Below are 20,228 nucleotides of genomic sequence, written 5' to 3' on the forward strand. Positions count from 1 at the left end.
GGTAGTTGGGGTCACTTGGGGAGTGAATCATCAGACAGAAGATCTTCCTCTCTGTCTCTCTTCCTCTCTGTATATATTTTGCAATAAAAATAAATCAATTAAAAAAAAATAAACTGTTAGTAGACATTGTCAGCTATGAAAAACAGTGTAGTGGTTCAATACCAACTGGATCTGACTCTGAGTGACACATTAGTTTCCCAAGCATTAACACAAAGTCCAGAAATTATGCTGTTACTCTAGTCTTCCAACCAATTTATAAAAATCAACGTGTATGTGTGTCTAACTCTATATTGCCAACATACAACACTAAAATTTGCTTACTGTGCCAAAGTGGTAATAACTTTTATTTTGTATAATATGAACTTTAAAATTTAAAAAGCTAAAACTAAAATCCTATTATATATCTGAAAATATCAGAGAAAAGTGAAATATTTAGGAGCCAAATTTCACCTAATTTAAAAACAATTATCTTTTAACTTGCCTGGGCAAAGGATATGGAATTAAGTGTTTCAACTTGACAAACACATTCTCTACATTGTGAGATGAAGCAATAACTCCAGGCTAGTGATATGAATTTGTTCTAAGAGTGATATGGAATGTGGGTACATGTAAACATGCTTTCCCAACAGTAAGGAACACTGGTTCTAGCACTATACTTCACTTGCCAAGTAAAGAACTGGAAGGAATTAGAACATATTAAGTAAATATGCATTTCAAATTGTAGCATACAGAATACAAAAATCTTAAAATGGTATTTGTGCAGTCAATGGGATAAGAAGGAAGTATATAAGTTAATACCAATGGTAGTAGTCAGACTGAGTCAAAGATGACCAAAATTGGTTGGAAATCTGAACAGAATAGGATTAAAATACTTTTGAGATAATTTTTTAAAAAGATTTATTTATTTTTATTACAAAGTCATACACAGAGAGGAGGAGAGACAGAGATGATTCACTCCCCAAGTGACCACAACGGCCGGTGCGTGCCGATCCGAAGCCGCGAACCTGGAACCTCTTCCGGGTCTCCCACACGGGTGCAGGGTCCCAAGGCTTTGGGCCGTCCTCGACTGCTTTCCCAGGCCACAAGCAGGGAGCTGGATGGGAAGTGGAGCTGCCGGGATTAGAACCGGCACCCATATGGGATCCCAGCGCATAACAGGCGAGGACTTTAGCCACTAGGCCATGCCACCGGGCCTGAGATAATTGTTTAAAGTTGATTACACGTCTACTACTGGAGTAAAGGTAGCAAATAATATGAAACGTGCTACACTTAGAACCCAAGGATCAGGCATAATGCATTTCATTCATTAAGGAAAGTTAGTATAAAACTCTTGCTTTGAGGGGCTTGGTGTGGTAGCCAAATAGCTAAAAGTCCTTGCCTTGTATGAGCTAGGATTCCATATGGGTGCTGGTTCATATCCTGGCTGCTCCACTTCCTATCCAGGTCCCTGACTGTGGCCTGGGAAAGCAGAAGAGAACGGCCCAAAGTCTTGGGACCCTGCACTTACACAGGAGACCCAGAAGAAGCTCCTGGCTCCTGGCTTTAGATCAGCTCAGCTTTGGCAGCTGCAGCCACTTGGGGAGTGTACCAGTGGATGGAAGATCTTTGTCTTTGTCTGTCCTTCTCTCTGTAAATATGATTTCCCAATAAAAAAGCAATAAATCTTTTTTTAAACACTCTTGCTTTGATTTTAAAATTTTCTTTATGCTCTACAGTGATTTACATTAATCTAAGTCACAGGGAAACTGGGTGAGGCTTCTCCCTTTATCTCTGCCTTTACCCCAGATACAGGAAAAAAAAAAGATGAGGAAATAATAGTTTTACCCACTTTCCTGTAGCCCTTGAACCTTTGTGCCCTAATTAACTTATTTTAGTGTCTAAGTGACACTAAAATAAGTTCATTAAAAACTGGCATTTGGTCTACATTAATTAGACACCAACAGATTCCTGCCTGATCTCGAGCCTTGACTCTGCTTTTGACTCCATTCCCTGCTGGAGGCCCAGAGAGAGTTTCTGGTTCCTGACTTTGGCCTGGCTCAGCCCTGGCTGCTGTGCATAACGGGAAGTGAACCAGCAGATGGGAGATTTCTGTCCATCAGCCTCTCAAATAAACAAAATCATGTTATGCTTGATAAAATTGTATGGCAATAATCTGAAAATCTGGGACTTCATGCCTGTCAAGTAATCATTAGTTGGGATTCTGTCTCTTTACAAGGTCATTCTTACTAAAAATAGCAAGACTACTCATTTATCCATTCATTCAACAAAACTAGAGTATCTCTTACATACGTAGAATTTGCCAGGTCCAAAAATATCAAACAAGTAAGGTAAAACTTTGCAGGAGTGACCTATACCCTACCTGAGCCAAGAGAGGTACAGAATTTAGTATAGATCTTTGTACAGGAGAAATAATAAGAGATATGAGCATTCTATATTCAACAAAGCATCTTTCTTGGGACTAGTTTCACAAGAACTAGCAGTAAACAAGTTGGGACTTCAAGAACAACCTACATTTTGGCAAGGAAATGAGGGAAAGACTTCCTAGCAGGTACAACAGCAGAGAAACATGGAAACACATCAACCGGTTTGTGAGAAGCTAGTAAGTAAGCAAGTTCTGTGTGGCATGTTAATAATAAAGTGAAATTGGTTGGCAAGGTTGCCTTGTTTGATCAGCAACATGTTTGCTTGTTGGATTTTCATGTGTATTTGAACATTAGGGAGTATATGCAATCTTAGAAAACTGTCCATCATTGCAAGACACCTCAAAATAAATATCTGATTATTTATTTGAAAGGCAAAAGACAGAGATCAATTTTCCATCATTCTCAAATGCCAGCGATAGCCAGGTCTAAGTCAAGTTGAAGTCCAGAACTCAATCTGGGGTTCCCGAATGGGTGAAAGTAACCCAGATACTTAAGCCATCACCTGCTGCCAACAAGACAGTGTATTAAGAGGAAGCTGGAGTTGGAAACAGAGGTTGGATTCAAGACAGGCTTTCCTCTGTGGAATGTGGGTAACAACTGTGCTAAAAGCCTGTTCCACAACACTTTTTTTTTTTTTTTAAGAGGAAAGGATTAACTTTGGAATCAGAATGGAAGATGGTTGAAGAAGAAACTAGAGACAGGGAGACTAGTTACAAAGCAATAACAATCCAGAGGCTGGTGTAATAGCTCAACTGGCTAACGCTCTGTCTGCAAGCACAAGCATCCTATATAGGCACTGGTTTGTATTCCAGCTGCCCCACTTCGAATCCAGCTATTTGCTTGTGATCTGGGAAAACAGTGGAGGATGGCCCAAAGCCTGAGGATCCTGCACCCATGTGGGAGACCTGGAAGAAGCTCCTAGCTTTGGGTCAGCTGAGCTCCAGCCAATAAGCCTATTTCGGCAGACAGAAGATCTCTCCCTTTCTCTATGTAAAATCTGCCTTTTCAACAAAAATAAATTTAAAAATAAATGTTAAGCGAAAAGTAGCAGTAATCTAATACTTTGAAAAGAGAGCAAGCAGTTAGGCATACCGGTTAAGAGGTTTCTGTCCCATCTAGCTTTCAGCAGTGAACTCAAGCAACTGGGTTCCTGCCATGGAGGGAAGATGCAGGTGGTGGAGGAGAGTTTGGCTGAATTCTGGCCTCCTGGTTTTGGTCTAGCCATTTCTCAAACAATATGAGCCTTTGGAGAGTAAACCACTAGATAAGAGCTTTTTACCTATCTGTCTCTCAAATAAATGGAAAAAAAAAAGAGAGAGATGGAAAAGGTTCTAAAGTAATAAAAGATCATCTTTTTTCTTTTCCCTAAAAGGATTTATAAACTTTCTTAATTTTCCTTGCTACAATCTAAACAATATATGACCTCTATTACAAATCACTTTGAAAATTGTGTTGTGGAACCGCCCCAAACCTGGGACCAATTGCAAGATGGGCAGAAAGTGAATCACTGACATTTGTGTGGTAGAAAAAAAACAGGTATTTATTTGCAAAGCAGAGAAAGAATCCAGGCTTAATTCCCCAGGTGTTTGGAGAGTTATATGGGATGAAGTTGGGGCTCCAGAGTGCTTGATAAGCTTGTGTCCAACTTCCTGTTTGGTCAGTGATGCTTGTGGTCTTCCTTTGCTTGGCCAGTAAAACCATGGTCTTGTGAGAACTTTCACGATGGCCAGGCAGGTTGCAGTTGCTCTGGGTGCGGCTTACATTCCACCTCAATGCTGGAATTCCCTTGAACAAAACCCCTCTAGACAAAACAAGCCAACAAGGTTTTCTCTATTGGAGAAGCAAACGACTTCTTAAGTTCAGTGATCAGAATCTTGCAGGGCCAGCTGCAATACTGTTGCAAATCAGTGTATTCCTTTTGTTAAGTTAGGTTAATCCTAAAAGACAGGCAAGGACACCTTGGGCTAAGAGACAAGTAAGAGGCTGGGTCTTTTACAAGGGTTTGGTCGCAACAGCAAAGTGGGAAATGAAACATGGCTAGGTTATTGCTAGCAAAAAATATTTTTGTTTTAGGGTCCTTTTAATTTTTTTTTAAGATTTATTTTTTTTTTTTGTTGGAAAGTCAGATACACAGAAACAGAGGAAAGACAGAGAGGAAGATCCTCTGTCTAATGAATCACCCCGCAAGTGGCTGCAATGGTCAGAGCTGAGATGATCCAAAGCCATGAGCCTGGAGCCAGGACCCCACAGCCAGGACCCCACACCCCACCTGTGTATCCCCAATATGGGCACAGGGTCCCAAGGCCCTAGGCCGTCCCCAACCGCCCTCCCAGGCCAATGGCAGGGAGCTGAATGGGAGGCGCCCACATGGTGTCCTGGTGCAAGGCGAGGACCCCAGCCACTAGGTCCTATGGTTCTTTTATTTTTAAAGGGAACTACCTAATAGTTACGCATCCCCAACCCCATCCCAAATTTCAAATATCCTGAATAAATTAAATATGAAGTATTTGAGTACAACTGGGGGGAGAACCTGTAGAATAATAAAGATTCAAATTTACATCCTGGGCCCAGTAGCTTACCAGCTAAAGTTCTCACTTTGTAAGCGCCAGGATCCCATATGGGCGCCAGTTCTAATCCCGGCAGCCCTGCTCCCATCCAGCTGCCTGCTTGTGGCCTGGGAAAGCAGTGAAGGACGACCCAAAGCCTTGTGACCCTGCATGGGAGACCTGAAACAGGCTTTGGGCTCCTGGCTTCGGATTGGCTCAGCTCTGGCCATTGTGGGCGCTTCGGGAGTGAATCATTGGATGGAAGATTTTCCTCTGTGTCTCTCCTCCTCTCTGTATATCTGCTTTTCAAATAGAAATAATAAAAATAAATCTTTAAAAACATTTTCTACATGTCAAGAATCTTAGAGTTTAATGCTAAGAAATAACCCAAAGCACAGAAAGGATTTTATTCACAAAAATGCCCCATTTCGGCATTACTGATAAAACCCCAAATTTGAAACAACTTCTAAAGAGTGAGGAACAAACTATTCAATTTTTAAAATATTCTGACAGAGCATTTAATATTTTCCTTTTAGTTACTAAAGTGGATGCATGTAGAAAGATTTCTCTTTCTATAAATCTGCCTTTCAAATAAAAATAATGTTATTTTTTATAAAATTTGAAATCCAGAGAGAGAGAGCTAGCGAGCATTTAATCTATCAGTTGGTCCACTCCCCACATGGTTGCTAAAGCCTGGAGACAGGAGTTTCCCCCAGGTCTCCCATGGGGATGCAGCGGTCCTAGCACTGGAACCATCTTGTGCTGCTTTCCCAGGCTGTTTGCTGGGAGTAAGATGGGAAGTGGAACAGACACTGGAGGATCCAAGAAGGTATTCAAACTGGATGTCAGCATCACAGGTGGCGATTTTATCCACAATATCACAGTGCCAAACCCCTATTTCTTAATACTAATTTTCCTATTTTTAAGAGGCATACAGACACAGGGAAAGAGTTATCCACAACAGATAAAGGCCAGGGACATAGTTAGAAGTTAGCAAATCAATCAGGAATCCAATCACTTAAGTCATTACCACTCTGCCACCCAGGGTGCATATGAGCAGGAACCTGGAATCAAGATCCTGAGATGGGTCAGACAGAAAGCCTAGTAGCTAAATCCTCACCTTTCATGTACCATGATACCCTAACTGCTCCACAACCTATCCAGCTCTCTGCTTGTGGTCTTGGAAAGCAGTGGAGGATGGCCCAATGCCTTGGGACCCTGCACCCATGTGGGAGACTTGGAAGAAGCTCCTGGCTTCAGACAGGATCAGCTCAGGCTGAGGTGGCCACTTGGGAAGTGAACCAGCAGATAGAAGATCTTTCTCTCTGTATTTCCTTCTCTGTAAATCTGACTTTCTAATAAAAATAAACAAATCTTTAAAAAAATAATTTCCACATTTTATGACAGGCATACATTACTTCAGAATCAGGAAACCAATATGTCAAAGGTTTTCAATATAAGAAAACCAAGCCGATGTAAATCACAGAAGCCAAGGGCTAGTGTCCTTTGGATTAAGGTTCTCAATTAGATCCCAACAATATTAAGACAAAAAATATTAACAGTGAGTCCATGTCAATAGAAATGTTTTTAAAAAAAAACGTTAAATTATAAACACCTTATAACAGAAGGCTACAGAGTAGAAATTCCACAATAAAAAAGAAGTGAATGCTAACCACGTGGACATCTAAGCATTCTACTGTTTTAAATAGAATAGTCAGGGAAGGTTTTTTGAAACAGTGTTACAAAAATGAATGTATCCTTGAACTTATAATCTGTAGAAGAGATAAAGCAAGCTAATATCTTGTTATATATCTTTCAAAAGAAACACTGTGATAAAAATTCCCAAAGATTACTAAAGGAGCAAAGAACAAAAACAATGTGCTGGGATTTAAAAAGGCTTTACAGGGGCTGAAGCCCCTAGGACAACTGGGCTTGAAGAACAGGTAACTTTTCTTGCCTCCTTATGAGATTTTGATGATTGACAATACTGATAGCAACAGGACAAGAAGACAATGGAGGTCAGAAAGAAGCAGGCCAGTGGAGGACCTCCAGACAAGGGCTGATGGCTGAAAATATCCTTTTGGCAATACCCAGTGTACCTTGTCTGGCACCGTCTCTTGAGCAGAACAGGAGGGGCTCTCTGCACACTTCTGGATAGGTATACCTCCCCTTGTACATTAATAATTTCACATGTAGATTTACAATCAATCTCTAGGGAACTTGGTTAGTGAAATAGTTCTCTAGAGCCTGATTACTCCTGAAATAACTAAAACAACGGTGTTGCTTTCCTTGCAAAATCATAATCAAGACAAGTCAGACTACTTGAGCCACCATCAAAAAATCAGGCAGGTCTCATCCTCAACAGAATAAGGCTGAAAGACCCTTTAGCAATGGGAATGCTGAGTGGTAGGGCTTAAAAACCACCAACCTATCAAAGGTAGTGGAGACCTGAAAAGCAACAAAAGGTGTAGTGTACCACAGGCCTCTTAGAAAGCCTATAGGGACATATTCCATCTGTTATTGAGAAAACCAACACCAACAGAAAAGTATTTCTTACACACCATTTTCAATCTGATAGTTCAAGCGGAACTTTTAAATGAACCAGCACAAGTTGGGGATGAGAACCAGGCAAGTGAGTATTAAAGGAGAGAAAAAGCCCTCAGCAGGCGCAAGTTCCATGAAACAAGTCCGTTAGGAAGAAAACAGGTAATTAAAACAAATATCCAATTGCATTGTAAAGGAACACAATACTGGGCAAACTCAGTGGTGTATAATGTGATCACCACAAAGACCGAAACAATCAGAAAACAGAGGCAAATAAAATGGAGCTGGCTTTGTGGTACCGATTAAGCCACCCCTTGTGATGTTGGAACCCCAGATCAAAAAGCAAGTTACTCCACGATCCAGCTCCCTGCTCATATGCCTGGGAAGGCAGTGGAAGATGGGCCAAGTACCTGGGCCCCTGTCACCCATGTGGAAGACCAGGATGAGGTTCCTGATTCCTAGCTTCATCTTGGCCCAAACATGGCTGTGGAGCCATTCGGAATATGACTCTGTCTCTCCCTCTGTCATTCTCCTTTGCAAATAAATAAAAATAAAAATACCAAAAATAAAATAAAAATAGGGTCAGCACAACACTCAACCGGCTAATCCTCTCACTGCAATACCAGTATATCACTTGGGTGCCAGTTCTAGTTCTGGCTGCTCCACTTCCAATCAAGCTCCCAGCCAATGGCAGCAGAGGACAGATCAAGTTCGTGGGCCCTGAACCCATTGGGAAACTAGGAGGAAGCTCCTAGTTCCTGACTTTGGATGAGCTCAACTCCAGCCACTGAGAACATTTGCTGAGTAAACTAGCAGATGGATAATCTCTTTCTCTGTAAATCTGCCTTTTAGGGCCTGGCATGATGCCTCAGCAGCTAAATCCTAGCCTACCATGTGCCCGGATCCCATATGGGTGCTGAATCATGTCCCAGTTGTTCCACTTCCCTCCCAGCTCCCTGCTTGTGGCCTGGGAAAGCAGTGGAGGACGACCCAAAGCCTTGGGTCCTGCATCCTGCAGAATTGCATCCTGCATCCATGTGGGAGACTGGAAGAAGCTCCAGGCTCCTGGCTTCAGATTGGCTCAGCTCTGGCCGTTGTGGCCATTTGGGGAGTGAATCAGCAGACAGAACTTTCTGTTTCTCCTTTTCTTGGTAAATCTGCTCTTCCAATAAAAAAATATAGATCTTTAATAAATAAATAAATAAAATGGAGCTACTAGAAGTCATGCACACAGAAGCACAGACAGGTATTTTTTTAAAAAGTGAACTTTACGGGCCCGGTGGCATGGCCTAGCGGCTAAAGTCCTCGCCTTGAAAGCCCCGGGATCCCATATGGGCGCCGGTTCTGATCCCGGCAGCTCCATTTCCCATCCAGCTCCCTGCTTGTGGCCTGGGAAAGCAGTTGAGGACAGCCCAATGCATTGGGACCCTGCACCCGTGTGGGAGACCCGGAAGAGGTTCCTGGTTCCCGGCATCGGATCAGCACGCATCGGCCCGTTGGGGAGTGATTCATCGGATGGAAGATCTTCCTCTCTGTCTCCTCCTCTCGGTATATCTGGCTGTAATAAAATGAATAAATCTTTAAAAAAAAAAAAAGTGAACTTTACAAAACACAGAAGTGCCTGAAAATATGTAACCATGGTTCAGGATTTCTATAGTATGATCCACTTCTAAAGAGGAGGGCTAAGACAAGTGTATGTGGTTGGGTTCACAATTAAACAGTGGACGTTGTTATCTTCAAGCAAATACAAACTCATTTTTATTGAAAGCTCTCCAAGCTGTAGACTAACCAACAAGTCATATTCAATTTACTTTAATATACAGAGTATAAGGTATCACAGTATCATTCCTATTTTTATTTAACTTTCCCCACTGTAAGAAGATGAGGAAAAACACTTTTTAAAAGCCACAAACTAAATAAATAAAAACCACAAACTCCCATTTCAAACACAGATAAAAATTCAAAATTTGAATATAAGTAGGGAATAAATAACACCTGAATATATATTACAAATAAGTTACTACCTAGGATCTGGCTGTCATTATTGTGCTAGCTAGAAACAGTAAAAAGAGATGGCTATTCTATCTACCTACCTACTCTACCCTGAAACAAAACAGGAAAGTGAGGGAGGAGTAAAAAAATAAGGCAGATAAACTTTCACTCCTCTTGGAAGACTTCCAGAAAGAAGAAACATGGCACTAGCCTGGACACAGCTCCAATTACTGCATTATCTTGAATCAAAGGAAAGAAGTATTTTACAATCCATCTTTCCTTGAGACAAAGATGAAAGACTAAGAGAGAGACAGAGAGAAAGAAAATAAGACCGATGTGTTTTCACTCCTCTTACAAGTTCTAGATGTTTGAATTAGTGATGACACACATTCAAAACAAATTGGTGCTACATTTACAGCATGATTTAATTCTACTGTACAGCAAGAAAAAGATGGTGTAGTTAATAGAATTTGCAGCTGCCACAATTACTCAACAGAAAAAAACTTTGATCCCTTATCTAAACACGCTAACTACAAAAATACTCCAAATGGGCAAAGACAAAGATGAATAAATGAAAATATTAGATAAAAAATTTGAATAATATTTATCCCTCTCTGAATTAGAACACTGGCCCCGCTCTCCGTTCCTGCTCCCTGCAAAAGAGCAGGTGAGATGGCACAGTACTTGGGCCCCTGCCTTTGACATGGGAGAACAGGATGAAGTTCTAGGCCCTTGACTTTGACTTCTCAGCCCTGGCTGTGGTCAGCACTTGGGAGGGAACCAGAAGATGAGAGAGATCTCCTTCTTGCTGCCTTTCAAATAAATAAAATAAATACAAACTTAAAGACGTGATAAAGCAACAAATAGTCAAGCAGCAAGAGAAATCAATAGCAAAATACTAGACAAGTAAATAAGTTCATTAACAAGACTTACACAAAGTGACAACTTTCATTATTTAATAATGGGCAGAAAAGATGCAAAACAAGTAACAAAAGAAATATAAAAAGGCCAATACACCTAAAAAAAGGCTGGTAGTCATGAAAATGATGGATTTTTTTAAAATAAAAATTAAGGACTAATGCTACCAGTTAGTGCAAGAGTGAAGGGAAACTGAACTACACACTGTGAGTATGAAATGCTACAATCTGTGCCCGGCGCAGTGGCCTAGTGGCTAAAGTCCTTGCCTTAAACGCGCCAGGATCTCATATGGGCGCTGGTTCTAATCCCAGCAGCTCCGCTTCCCATCCAGCTCCCTGCTTGTGGCCTGGGAAAGCAGTCAAGGACAGCCCAAAGCCTTGGGACCCTGCACCTGTGTGGGAGAACTGGAGGGAGTTCCTGGCTCCTGGCTTTGGATCGGCACAGCACAGGCTGTTGTGGCCACTTGGGGAGTGAATCACTGGACGGAAGATCTTCCTCTCTGAATATATGACTTTGTAATAAAAATAAATCTTTAGAAAAAATGCTACAATCTTACTGGAAAAGAACCAGCAGTATCTCCTTATCCTATTAAACCCACTCATAGACGGTTAAACTACAGAAACAAACCTTGAATTACATGAAAATACATGTACAAGTACATTCAAGTATATAAATAGCAAAAATTTGCAGTGTAAAAAAAGTCTTTAAACAACCTGAAAAGGGGAAATAACTGAGTAAATGACAGGATATTCTATGGATATTTACTGTAACTGATGGGTAAAATCTATACATATTGATGCCCATGGTACATTGTTAAAAAAGGCAGCTGAAAACACTGAACAAAATGATGCCATCTACTAATGATACTGATACTAATATACAGATGTTTTCATGATACCTATATTATTAAGAACCATGAGCAAAAACAACTTTTTATTTCTTTGGTAAGGGTGCGCTAGTGGAGGATGGAGATTGTTGTACATACCTACATGTGATATTTTGCTTTTGCAACAATAAAAAAGAAAACACATGAAGGCTACATATGTGAAGGTCAAGGTCTCGACAACTCAAATGGAATATAAAGTCAACACTGGGTTAGGAAAGAACTAGGGAATGCATAAAACCCACTGGATTTATTTTGCAACAAGATCTTTTTTTTTTTTTTAATTTTACAAGCATACAATTGTATTCTGAATGACAAAACTGCTATTCCAAGCAAAGGAGGTGAGGAGAGAAGGAAGTTTTTTTCTTCTTTGGCTAAAAAACCTCAGTAGTTATTTATCAGCATAGATTGCTGGCAATAATGCCACCTTTGTCATCCTCAACAAAACAGACCCCAATCAAGAAGACTCTGGCTTTCCTGTTTTCATGTCATCTTGATGTATCACATGGCTTTGAGGTTGCTTTCCAGAAAAGGTTTCATTAAAATGACCGGTGTTATATTTAGAAGGATTTCTGGATCAAAAAGTATTTAGAAAGAGAACATTACTGAAGCCTAAAATTGAGAAGTATGTTTTCAATCACTTTAGAAACTCATTCATTCAACCCTCGATTACTCATCCTTAACAGGGGGCGCCCTGCTATGCATTACTCAAAACCAAGCGTGCCTGAAAACATCTTAAACATAACTGAATGAAAATCTGCCCAATCACAGGCCAGCTGCTTCCAAACTCCACCCTTGAGTACATGAGGAACAATTCTGATTGGAAGACAGTTGTGTTTACTACGGTGTGTGGTGCAAATTGGAAAGGTCCATAGGCCCAGAGTCCAAAAGAAATCTCTTTAACGAAAAAGGAAAACAGAATGGCCAGTTCCGATTCTGTATTAGTCATTCTCATTAATAGAACCTCAACATAACTGCAATTCTTGAACAATTTTACAAGCTGGTGGAAGAAAAAATCTAAATGTTCGGGTTTGTGGCTGTGTTCTCATCTATTTTCCTGGACATACATCCACAACAAGCCTAAGCACAATCTCAGACCAAGCTTGCCTTTGCTGCTACATTCCCACAGCCCCCTGCAACCCCTCAACACAGTGGTAACATGCACTTTGCTTTAACCTCCCAGAACCACTGCAACTTTTTACTTGTTTTCAAAACCCAGTTCCATCGACCAAGTAGTAACATTATTTAGTAGTTAGCTTAGTAGATAGATGGCATCTCAGTAAGCTTCAAAAACGTCTGCCCTTAGGGAGCAGAGCAAACAAAGTGAATGGGTAGCCATTTCAGCTGTAGAACTCATTAGCAATTCAGCTGATGGAGGCAGCCACCTTGGGAAAATTAAATTCCCAACTGAAAAGTTGGGGTGTTCTAGGCCTAAGGCCAAGAATGCACATAATGGTAGATGCCAAGTATGTTTTGCTTCCAAAGGAGTAGAGAGTCCCTAGATATAAGAGGGACACACCTCTCCTTCAACTCAGCCAGGAATTTAGATCCAAATCCTGGTTTTCATTATCATCACCACCTCCTTATATTCCAGAGATCTTATTACAAATCCCCCTCCCCAGACTCATAAACGTTCTAGAAGCCTTTCTTAAAGAGCAGAGACAAGATCAGAGAGAGACAACTCAAGTAACAGAACCAAAATCTAAGCCAACCACAAGCCAAACAATCCATAAAGCTTTCCACATTAGGGGGGAAAAAAAGATGGTCTAACACTGCTGATCAATAGGAAGAAAAACGAACATGAGAAACCGAAGGCCTTCTGTATTACACAAAACGCTTTCCTGGTTACAATGAACAAAACGTGTGCAGAAGCATATTCACCAAGAAAAATTACCCACTGGTTGCCAATCTTTTACTGTCCAAATGAAACCTTTCCCCACGCTTCCCATTTTCCAACGCCTTATCTCACCGGAGAAGCCAGAGCCGCTAGGAGAATGAGGAAATGAAGAGGCTTGCCAAAGTCAAAGACACTATTTAACACTTCACAGTTCTGAAAGCTACTTAAGGTCTCTAATCAAACCACACAAAATCAAGAAAGACAACCAGGGCAAACCTTCAAAAGCGACCAATCCCCAACACAAAGTTTCAAAACAAAACCTCTTCCCAAGGTTGGGGGTGTAGCCGAGCTGGGAGGAAAAAAAAAACCACCCCACAGGTCCGATTCCCCTACTCGGCTACTAAGATCTCAAACTTGTCAGAAACAACCCCGACTGCAGCTCCTGTCACCCAGAGGCACTGAGAAAAGGGAGCCGGAGACAGTCTTCGGGAACTGGCCTTTCTGCAGAGTGCCAGGCCGAGCCTGGCTCAGACAAGGAGGAAGTAACTGCCAGATTAAAAAAAAAAAGCCCCAGCAGCTCCAACTGCAGCCTCTGAGCCTCCCACAACTGCCCACATGCCCGCCCCACTCGGGGCTCAGGGAGGAAGCGAACAGGGCACAGGTCTCCCGGGAGAGGCTGGGGACCCCATAGGTCCGCCTCTTGCAAGCGGCAGCGGCAGCACCCACACCCGCCGGAATGAACGGCTCGGGAGTGCGGGGTTCGAGAGTCGGCTCGGAAGGCGTGTTTTGGGGGGGCGGGGGACGCTGAGAAAAGGGTCGCCCGGAGGCGGGGCCTGCCGGCAAGCAGCAACAACTCCTAACGCCCTGGACGCCCCCCGGGAAGGGAAGGCTGGGGGGGGAAGCGGGGCGCGCACCCCGACGCGGAAGCCATGCTGGCCGGAGCTCGGGGTGCCCGGGTGCCAACGTGCCGGCGGGGGGCGCTAGGGAGACCCAGGGGCGCAGAACTGGGTCACCCCCTACCCCACCGCCCCCTCACAAAGGCCCCCGGGGAGGCCGCCCACAGGCCCCACAGCCCCGGCCTCGAGTGCCCGCCTCGGCCGCCACTCACCGCTAGGTCCTGGGGCACCGCCCCGCTCATGGCCCGCACCGTGCCGGCCCTCCAGGCCCGAGTGCGCAGCGCAGGCCCCGGATCTCCGCTTGCCGCCGCCGCGGGGGCCGAAGCCGAAGCTGAGGCCGCGGTGTCCGCGAACAGAAGCAGCAGCCTCTTGCCCACTGGGGAGGCCGCCGCGTCCGCCATCGCCAGCACCGGTCGGGCCCGCGCTCCCGCCCGCCGCCTCCCACCACCTTCGCCGCCGAGCGCCCGATCCGCCCGCAAGGCCTCCCTCCGCACCACCCGCGGCCGCCGCTCCCCCCACCCCCCCAACAGCTACCACCAACCACCGGCGCGGCGCAGCGCCCCCCGTGGCCGGGAGCGGAGCCGCAGCCCGGGCCCCGCACAGCGCCCCCCGCGCTCTGGAGCGGGGCGGCAGCTCCGGGCCCCTCGACGCGCTCCGCCCTAACCTCCCCGGGGCCTGCAGTGCCCCCTGCGGCCGGGAGGGGAATTGCAGATGCGGCCTGAGGGGCGAAGTGGGAGGGTCGTTCAGAGTCCCATGGCACCGTCCCCTAGACCCCAGTATTTCTTTGGGGGGAGTCTATATCTGGTAAGGCTTCGGCTTACCCTCTTTGGACAACTAAGACTTTTGGGATGGGGACTGAGGGGCAAGGTACTTCATTATTGTCCTCAGTACCCCATTTATTTCTCTGAAATGAACCACCCTTGCTGACTTCTAGGAGGCGTTCACCCATTGGCCCAAAGGCCACAGTATCTTCCTTCTCATTGGCCCATGATCTAGTACCATTCTGTTCTATATTGACAAGCCCTTTAGATTCCCTCCTAATTGATCAATGGATTAAGTACTACATCCATTGGATGTGATGTCACTCCATTGGTAGAAGGCCAATTTATTTCTAACATTTTAATAATATGGCCTTAAACTCATGGCCCATCTTCTCCCTAATCTTCCCAGCGTGGGTGCTTCTCAACAACTTTTAGCAGCATTGGAAGAAACTAGTAGTTAAGGAGAGATTCACAATATCTCATCCATAGGCCAAAGGGTATGGCAATCATTGCATGTTGGTAATGTCAAACTAACATGTTCTATGGTTTCATGCATGCAGAGATGGAGTATAAACCAGTCAGAAAGGGTCTGGAAATAACCCATGACTATTGCTCTAAAAGTGGTTATTAGTTTCAATGGTCTCACTTATACATGGGGAAAGAGCAGTAGCTGGCTCTGCAAGGCTTCTGTGCCTGGCCAGTTATCTTTGTCCATAATAATTTTGTCATCCCTGACCTTTATTCTTGTAACAAAGCTTGCGAAGGGGCAGGCACCAATTTTTGACCGTAGTAAAGTACCACCACACACACTGAGAAGTCATTTTAAAACTAATGCTTCTGAAGTGCCAGGGAAACACTGCTTCTCATTTTCCCGTTACTTCTGTCACCCACAATTAAACCTGAGGGTCACAATAATTTGCTAGGATCAAAGAAACTGGTTAAAGCACACATCCCAGAAGTTGTACACGGAAGTAGGAAGGGAGTGGAGGGGAAAGATGAAGTCAGACAGGGCAGCTTGCAACTTTTCTATAAAAATTTCTGGTCTTTTTCCTGAATGGGGCTTAAATGACTGCCCCAGTGTGGAAGGCTGGCTTCTCACGGCACCAGAGAAAGATGCTAAGCCTGGGAACCAGAAAGGCAAAGGGGAAATTCATAAAACAAATGTGGCAGGCACTTCTCATGGGCCAGGAACTTTGCATAAAGTTGGAACACAAACCCAAACAAGATAGAACCCTTGCCCTCAGGGAGTCTACTTTCCTAATACTAACAGATCTTCAGGAAGGAACAATTAAATTACACTAAACAAACCCAACCTTAACAATTGAAAAGAAAGGAAGAAAAAAAAAGGAGGAGAGGTGTGTGTGTCAAAGTCATTTTAGAAGTTCTTTTATCCCCCTCCCTGCTTAAGAAGTAGGTGAAACAAAGAGTTTTAAAGGAAGTAAAACATTGTAATTCCAAGGTTGGTAACAACTCCCACCCTTTCAAATAGCACTTTTAGCTTCACAAAGGTTCCTGCTCTAGGTAGTCAAGCTAATCCTGAACTCCTGCACACTTCATTGGTATTCAATAATGAATGCCACCAATTTGAGGCAGGAAACTAAGGCGTAGGCTAAGCAACTTGACTCTTCTTGCTGTCTGGTACAGAGAGGCTGAGCTTAAGGACAGAGTTTCCTGCATGGATCTCTAAGCAATACATTTCACTCACACACATTGGAAGAGAATTAACATAGGCAGAAGAAAGGGTGGAACAGTAAGGTTTTAACACAGAGAGACCACACAGCTTCTTTCAGCAACTGGACTCCAAATTGAAGAATTAGGGGGAAAACGAAAAACAAAAAAGTAAAAAATAAAAAATAAAAAAATAAAAAAATAAAAAAGAATTAGGGGGGAAAATACCCATTTCTAGGACCAAAGAGAAGCTTTGATGCAAGCATAACCTTCCCAAACCAGCATCTTTTTTTTTTTTTTTTTTTTTTTTAGCAAGGAGAAATCATGGAGGTCTTTGAATCCTAGTAATAATTTTCATCTCTTCAGGATGTTGACATTTGAAAACTGTTAAAGAGGTTCCTGGGCACTTCCCATCTTGTCTTTCCCCTACCTCTCCAAGTCTACAGAGCAATCTAGACAAGCTGCTGACTATTCCATCAAGCATTTCTCAGGGGGCTGGAGTGTGTGACTTCAACCTCTTTGGAAATAAGAATGATAACAGGGAAAAGGAGACAAAAGCAGACTGCCCAAAAATAACAGAGGCCTTAGCAGAAACCCGGGCCAAAGGATTTGATCTAGTGTGGGGGGCAAACGTCCTAACAGATCATATAGTGCCCCTTCTGAATGCTCAGCTGTGTCTTTAGGCCGGGGTCAGGAACATCTGGCCCATGGGCCACACAGAACCTGTGAATCTTATGGTCTGGCCCTGCAGGCGTGACTTGAAATTCACTACACTAATTTCTAAACTGATAATTCTGAATGGCTCATGAATGAGGTTACAAACATCAAATGGTCCCTGACATGGAAAAAAAAAAAAGATTCCCTACCTCTTAGAGGAAGGGGCTAGGGCAGTTAGGTGGCCTTTCCCCTGCTTCCTCCTTGCCTTTCTTTGTGAGCAAGGGAAGAAGACACTGTAGTACAAAAGATTGCTTGGGAAAATGTATTATTCTAATAAAACTTTATTTTTTCAAACACAGCCACAGAGGCAGAACCTCATGTTTAACACACACAGACTTATGGATTTTTTTTTTTTAATATAAAACAAAGTTTACGAAAAAATTTTTTTCCACTTTTTGTATTTGTAATCCCATTAGCATAGGGACTTTGGCAGCAGGTGGGAGTGAAGGGCAGCTGGGGCTGCCACTGGGCAGTCACCGGGCACAGGAGGAGAGCACCAGCCTGGGAGTGGCTTCACTCACACACGCAGGAATACTCACCTACTGGCCAGCCACACCACACACACAGCACAGATGCAGACGTCCACCCAGCGTCAGCCACCAGCCCTGGAGCTGTGTGCCACTCTGGGTAAGCCCAATATGTGAAATCTAAAGAGTCAAAACAGCTAAAACAGAGGGAAGTTGCTTGCTTTACAAAAGAAGCAATCATAGGCTGCTTTTAAATTATTAGCAGTCCAAATGCATAAAAAAAAAGAAAGAAAAGGAAAAAAAAAAGCATTTGGGTTACACAGAACTGTTGAAACAGATCTACTGTGTAAAGCAAAGTGAACCACTTCTTGAAAAGGCCTGTTCCAGAGCCACAGGTGCTGAGATTGGGAAGCAGATGATAGTTTGACTAGTTGAGCTTTCCAGACTTAAAGTAACAGAATTACAACACAGTAACTGTAGATCTCCTCCAGGAAGCATGGTGCACAAGGGCTCTGGGGAAGCCATGATGGAAGCAGGGTTCCTGCCCTCACTTCTTTAGCTTAGGGCTGACAGGTATCCCATTGGCACAGCCAGTGGCCATTGGCATAGCCAGTGGCGTACTACAGCCAATCTGCAGCAGAGGGCCCAGGGACAAAAAGCAGCTGGCACCAAGGAAATTATGGCCTGAAGAGTCAGGAGAGGGATGAAATCAAGGATGGGCAACTCCTGGGCTCACAGCTCCTCTGGATTCTCTACAGCCTCTTACAGGCCTCTAGAGAGCTGGCAGCCCAGTGGTGACACATGGTAACTAGTCAGGAGAAGGGGAGGAGCCCTAGAAGGGGAGAATCTCTGGGGGCCAGAAGCTTAAGAGATCCAGCCAGCCCTTCTGGAGTGAAGGCCACAAGGCTGAAGCCTCACTGGTGCCCCTATGAGACACGTGGGAGACCCAGAAAATGTCAGGTTCAATTCCAATAGGAAGAAAGCAGAGAACTTGGTTGTCTTCCCTAACATGGGGAACTGGGTCCTAAGAGATCCTGAAAACTGAAGAGAAAAAAATAATGCCTTTCTTGCAACAAACAGGAAGGGCAAGTACAATTTGGTCTTGCTGGATCTAACCAAAGCTGGATAAAGCCCCACAAATACTTTGGACTGCAGCTTCAGCTTGCATTTCTCCTGATACCAGTCCTACCAAGTCATCACCTCTCATCCTTAAGCCCATCGCTGTGGCCACTGGAACCTGCTGCCCTGGCTCAAGTTGTGGGTGAGAAACAAAAAAAGAAATTCAATCCAACAACAATCAACTCCCAACTGCTTCTCACAGCCTTTGCTTTCCACATTCTCAGCCAGTCCCTCAGTGAGCCCCAACCTTCCTGTGGTCCCTCAAGGCCAATTAAGAAGCAAATAAACATTTCCTGGCAGGAGTGGAAGACAAGCAAACCATTAAATGCTGTACACCCCTTCCTCTTTCTTAAGCAGGTTGCAAAAGAGGCTGCATCCGGATCTTGTAAGAATAGGTTTCTCATCAGTCTGCTTCCAGAGAGAAGGGCTGGAGTGAGCTGTCCCATCTCCCAGGGACTCAATGCCCCTTCCCCTGCAGAGAGGCTGCCTCAGAGGATGCTGGGGACCAGTTATATTGCCTTTCTACCTTGTTTCACACCTGGGATGTCAGACGGTGAGGGGAAAAAAAGAGAAGGGTCCGCTTAGAGAAGAGACACGGAGCCCTTCAACCATGCCTCAGTTGTCCAGGTGTAGTTGCACACAAGAACGAGAAGAGGCAGGCTGGACACAGCTTAGAGGTCCCAGTGAGAAACAAGGCCAGCTGATTAAGCACGGCAATCCTTGTAGCCAACAACACTAGGTCCACCTTGAGGGGATGGGCTGGGGTTGAGAAAAAGACTCTCTAGCTGAGTGCAGAGCACTGAAACAGACCCTGCTGAACCCCCAACACGGAATTTTCTGCAGAGCCAGTGATGCCATGGATTACCAGCCAGCCTCCAGAGCTGTTTAGAAAAAAAGGAAAACTTGGGAGTCCTCCTCTTGACTCCTTGAACAAGCTCACGATCCTATCAAAATTCAAGACCCTGGGGGTGTCAATCATGCTCTGTTGTTAAGGAGCAACTGCTTTCCTTCCCTAAGGCTACGCAAACACACCATTCCTCAAGTACACTCCCATGCACGCACACACACACTCTCACGCAATTTCTCCAAGGAGGCCAACCCCCCCACCCTGGCCAAATTCTAAGACACGAGTGCCCTTTGAAGCAAAGGGGCTAGTGAAATTCCCCGAGGTGGGGTCAGCAGACCCCTTCCTTCCCTGCCCAGCGCTCTCTTGGTGGCAGGGATACTCACACTCAGGGCCGCCACGGCAAGGGTCTGCTCTGGGGCTGTCCCTCCCGCCACCAGCTTCATTTATCTTGTCCCGGCCAATCTCTTGGCATGGTCGAGCTTGCTGGAGAAGATTTCCGGCTGCCCTGAGTGGGAGCCCTCCACTCACCCCCATTCCCAGGCTGGGCCCCCAGCCTTGGGGCCTCGACACTTGTTAGTAGCCATAAGAGAATCGGTCTGTGTGGCCCCAG

General features: G+C 44.3%; 1 protein-coding gene across 1 annotated transcript in view; it reads right to left on the reverse strand.

The window, feature by feature from the left end:
• The window catches only part of KDM3B (lysine demethylase 3B), a 61,210-nt gene extending 46,676 nt beyond the window's left edge, over nt 1-14,534 (reverse strand). Inside the window, exon 1 of the mRNA XM_004586450.3 lies at nt 14,252-14,534. Coding sequence (XP_004586507.2) covers nt 14,252-14,440 — 189 coding nt within the window. The 5' untranslated portion in view covers nt 14,441-14,534. The remainder of the gene's footprint in view (nt 1-14,251) is intronic.
• Between the last annotated feature and the right edge of the window lie 5,694 nt (nt 14,535-20,228).

Source organism: Ochotona princeps, chromosome 19, assembly GCF_030435755.1.
Source record: "Ochotona princeps isolate mOchPri1 chromosome 19, mOchPri1.hap1, whole genome shotgun sequence".
NCBI lineage: Eukaryota > Metazoa > Chordata > Mammalia > Lagomorpha > Ochotonidae > Ochotona > Ochotona princeps.